Here is a 4531-nt window from a genome sequence, read left to right as displayed (position 1 = left end):
AACATTCTGGAATGTTAAGGTAGAAAGAAGGAGGAAGAGAGGGCAGAAAACAAATTACGACTCTGCTGAAATGTTCATATGAGGGGATGAAATGCTGAACAATGGCAGAGCCAGGGCCGCGATGGAGGGGAGGCAGAGGCCCACGGACCGGGAGGCAGCTAGATGGGAGGCTAGATGGGAGGCAGGAAAGACAGCGACGCAGCTGGGCAGGTGCTGGGACCACCCGGCGATGGGGGCGGGAATTCAGAGCAGGGGACAGCTCTGCACAGATTTTGAACTGGACTGAGGTCAAAGAGCTCCCTTTCATGGGCAGGAAGTAGAGAGCAGCGTGCCCCCAGTTGCTGTCATGGAGCAGCCTCTCCTCCCTGACCCGGCAGGGCTTGCCTTCACCCGGGACGACCGCCTTCTGTTAGCGCCAGAAGCAGACTGTGCCATCTACGGCCACTGAGCTAGGACCACTGCTCATTGTGAACTTTCTGTCTGAGAGGATGGGCATCCAGAAACCGAGCTGGAGGAGAGCAGCTGCTGGTGGACGTAAGTCATCAGAGAAGCGAAGGGAGGGGCGGGGTCCGCCTGGGAAAGAGCCGAGCAGCTGAAACGGCCGCCCTGCAACATGAACACAGCAGGGGCAGGCAGGGGGTGACTCCGGAGAATTTTTTTCCTTTTGCATTGGAAAGAAATAAAGATAAAACCTGAATGGTCTTATGATGGGCAGGGTGGCCTCTCCCTCCGCACTTCCCCCAACTTCCCTGCATTTCGGGCAGCTCCGTGGAGCTGTTTGGAAATAAATGTAGATGCTGTGGGAGGCAGGTGCGTGTAATGTTTGTTCCTCCTGCTCTGGGGTTGAGGGTGGAAGGTTGCTGTGTCTGAGCCTTCAGACTTCCTGATTTCTAAATGCGTTTTATTATTGCATCTAGAAGAAATTTTCCATTCTTGAGGAAATGCAATGCAAACATGAGTTGGAGACACGATGTCCATTTATCTCAGAGCAAAACAACCCTGTTTCCCGTTGTGGAAACGGAGGGCAGGGAAGGCGGGCTGTGGTTTCTGAAATCAGCAGCCTCCTATCTCTGTGCCATTCTCTGCCAGGGCCAGCGCCACCCCTTAACTTGATATCTGTTTACTTTAGAGGAGGTAGTTTTGAGAAACGTCATAAATATCCTGGCCGGGTGCCCCAGGAGCCACGACAAGCAGAACACGCCTGCCCAGAGATAGCCGTTGTGATATTTGAATGTGCAGGTTAATTTTTTATCCAATTTAGTAACCGGATTGTTTTACTCTTCTGTTTCTTTGCTTTCTTTTCCGCTCTGAAGCTGCAGGCACAGAAATCTCCGCAGACAAATTACTCCGTAGCACATTGCCGGACAGGCCTGTGCAGCTAAATTCACAGCATCTGGAGCCTGACCCACTTCCGACATGGCAGGTGTGAGTGGCTGCATAAAATATTCTATGTTTATCTTCAACTTCTTGTTCTGGGTAAGTGTTTTTCTTTTAACTATCAATTTTATGCAAGAAAGGGGATCTTGACATAAATACCATAAATGAGAACAGACTCCGCACCGGAGAAACAGGAGAAGGAGGGAAACGTAGTTCCCGTTTACTAGTTTGGGTTTGTTTGTTCTTTCTTTGGTTATTTCAGTAATTGAAAATGAGCCAATGACTCAAAAAAGTGCCCTTCAGGATCTGTGAGGATAAACATTTCATAAATGTTTCAATATTGTTGCAGAACAATCACAGAGGAAAACGCACCCCTTAATTAAAGGACAGTTATTGTTGGTTGTACTTCCAGTCCCTGTGGGGAAAATTCCGTCTGAGCCCCTGGGAGCCCAGCCCTGACTCCTAGTTACATCTGGGTTGAAACAGGTGAACGGTGCACGGTGGGCGTCAGACAATGGACAGGAGAATGGGATCATTTTTAGAGGCAAAGAGGAAACAGTGGGTAGTAAAAAACTTGAGAGGGAAGCAATAAAATTATTTAATCATGAAAAGACTAAACTAAACCACTAAATTGTATCAGGAATTTACAGTAGCATTTTAATGTGTCATCACCCACCTTTTCATCAACAGGATTTGTGTTTTAGCAAGTCCTTATGTTTCTCTTGAAAGTCTGTTGACATAAGACATAGCAAATAAATTAAGTAGCATCTAATGTTGGAAAATGAAGAAATAAGACATGGAAAGGCAGCAAGGTGAAGGCAGGCTGGGACGCTGGGACATTGGCATCATCATTTAGTGTGCATGGTGCAATTAAAGGCTGTTCAGAGTAAAACAGAAGAGATAGCTCAAAGTGCTTAAATGAAAGAAACATTTTGTATTCTGATTTTAAAACGGCTTGTCCAGCATAAGCAGCAGAGAGCTCTGTTCTGTTTTTCACCTGTTTACCTTCAGTGAACAGGCAGCTGGGGTCTATATGTTGTTAAGTTTCTGTGCTGTTAAAACAATGATGCACCTGATTAAACGTAACTTATTGCCTAGAGTGACTTTCCATTCGATGTCAGAGCCCTAATGAGCACAGATGAGATCTTGGTGACGTAAATAAGTGAGTGAGCATATAAATAAATTAAATTAAATAATGACATTTTCTTCTTTGTACTTCCTCTTTTCCCTAGAAAAATGGGCTGCTTTTGCAAATATTAAATGAAACTCATGAATATATGCCAGTTTTTTAAAGGTAGTCCTGAGAAATTTCTTCCTTTGAAATATTTAAAACTGGTTAACCCTTGAGAGTAGAATATAAACAAAGAAATACTTGTGTACTGTGCATGGTTTTGTCTTTAGGTTTTTACTCTGGAGAGCCTCAAAAATTGACAAAAGAGGACAGGGGGTCACCCCACGCCCCAGCCCCAATGGCCATGAACCATCCCTGTTCATACTCTCACCCACTGTCCCCACGCCATATTATTTTGAAGCAAATCCCAGACATATCAGTCATCTGTAAAAATTTTAGTACGTATCTCTAAAAGACAAATAATTCTTTAAAAACTGTAACCACAATGTCATTATCTACACTAAAAACTTGGTAAGAACTTCTTAATTCATTATCAAATGTCCATCCAAGGTTCAGATTTCCAACTGCCTCGTAGGTGTTCCTGTTTGAATCAGAATCCAAGGGAGGGTCACGCCTTGTGGCTGGTGATTGGTCTTTAAGTCAATTTTCACCCTTGGGTTCTCCCTCCATCTTTGTCTCGTTTTCCCCTTGAAATTTCATGTTCTGGTGTGTATGTTGTCTCCTGGCATCCCCATGATCTGGATTTTGCTATTTGCATACCCATGGGGCCTTCCAACAAGTCCCCATCCTCTGTCTGATGTCTAACTTAGTAGCTGCATCTGGAGGCTTGCTATTTTGGGGCATACAACTACATTGTGAGAGATACTGTGTCTTTCATCAGGAGGCAGGTGGTGTCTGACCATGTCACTTTTTATGGTGTTAGTAGCCACTGATGCTCAGGAACCTAATCCACTAGTTTATTAAGAGTTTCAAATTGGTGATATCCTATTTCTATCATTTTTTTTTCATTTATTGGCTGGAATACTTTCAATAAGGAGAAATTTCTCCTTTGCTGATTGGTTAGCAGTGGTCTACCGTTTTTATTTAAAAAGGCAGCATAAATGCTTCTACTCTTTACTTAGCAGATTTCAGAATGATGAGTTAATTTTCTGGTCCTGTACAATGGTGGTAAGCAGGTATTTCTTTAAGAGCCTTTATAAAGTGATAGACTTAAGGGCCATCACAGGTCTCGTCCTCACTGACGTGCACTGTATTCTGTCTTTGGCCAGCGGGAGCATCTTCAGGTTGGCTCCTGAGCTTTTGGACATGATCCTAGTGACTTTGGTGACTTCTTCACTATTTGGTATGACAAGATGTTCCAGGCTCACTTCCTCATTTCTTGCCGCAGACCCAGAATCAGCCATTTCTCCAAGAAGCCCTGACACCTGTTTTTAAAAAACTACAACCATTGTCTTTTTGTGATACAGAATATATAGGGTCCATTTAAACAAACCAGAATATGAATATGCTGACAAACTCATGGCTTCTATTTTAGCAAGATGTCCCAAACTGGTAGCAATCCTCAAATCATGGAACAGTTTGGAAAATATGTCTCTGTTGTTAAAAACAGCACACGAAGTGCTGGTGGCTGCTGTGGGTGCATCAGAGGTCAGAGTCTCATTAAATAGCTAATAAGGAATTTGGAATAGGTCTGAATTTTAAACCAAAATGACAAAGACAGTCTAAGAGAGGGTATGTTACAGGCGCAGGATTATGTATTTAAAATCAGCTCGAGGTGAGTTGTATCGAAGGGCACCACGCCACACCCAGGCGTCGCCACTGCTGTCCTGGGAGCTCTGATTACTTTATGGTTCCCATTATCTCTGTTTTTTGAGAATGAAGGCAAAGTCTTTCTGATGCTGTAGACTTCAGGTCTGTATTTCTAACTTCCCGGGGTAAAGGCCTTGTTCCTCCATCGGCCTCTCGGGGGGACCTACATTCTCTCCATGAGGCATCTTGAAATGGAGTCCCTGAGGGACGGTG

General features: G+C 44.2%; 1 protein-coding gene across 5 annotated transcripts in view; it reads left to right on the top strand.

Annotated features, from left to right (window-relative positions):
• Nucleotides 1-4531, top strand: part of TSPAN8 (tetraspanin 8) — a 52846-nt gene that overhangs the window by 22526 nt on the left and 25789 nt on the right. For 2 of the 5 annotated variants that reach the window (XM_070619691.1, XM_070619692.1), the window contains 2 exons: nucleotides 314-534; nucleotides 1314-1476. In XM_070619691.1, coding sequence (XP_070475792.1) covers nucleotides 1417-1476 — 60 coding nt within the window. In that variant the 5' untranslated portion in view covers nucleotides 314-534; nucleotides 1314-1416. The other 3 variants (XM_070619694.1, XM_070619693.1, XM_008508238.2) reach the window with 2 other exon arrangements.

This window comes from Equus przewalskii, chromosome 5 (assembly GCF_037783145.1).
Source record: "Equus przewalskii isolate Varuska chromosome 5, EquPr2, whole genome shotgun sequence".
NCBI classification, from domain to species: domain Eukaryota; kingdom Metazoa; phylum Chordata; class Mammalia; order Perissodactyla; family Equidae; genus Equus; species Equus przewalskii.
Note: the sequence above shows the minus strand (reverse complement) of the source record. Positions and strands in the feature narration are given on the sequence as shown.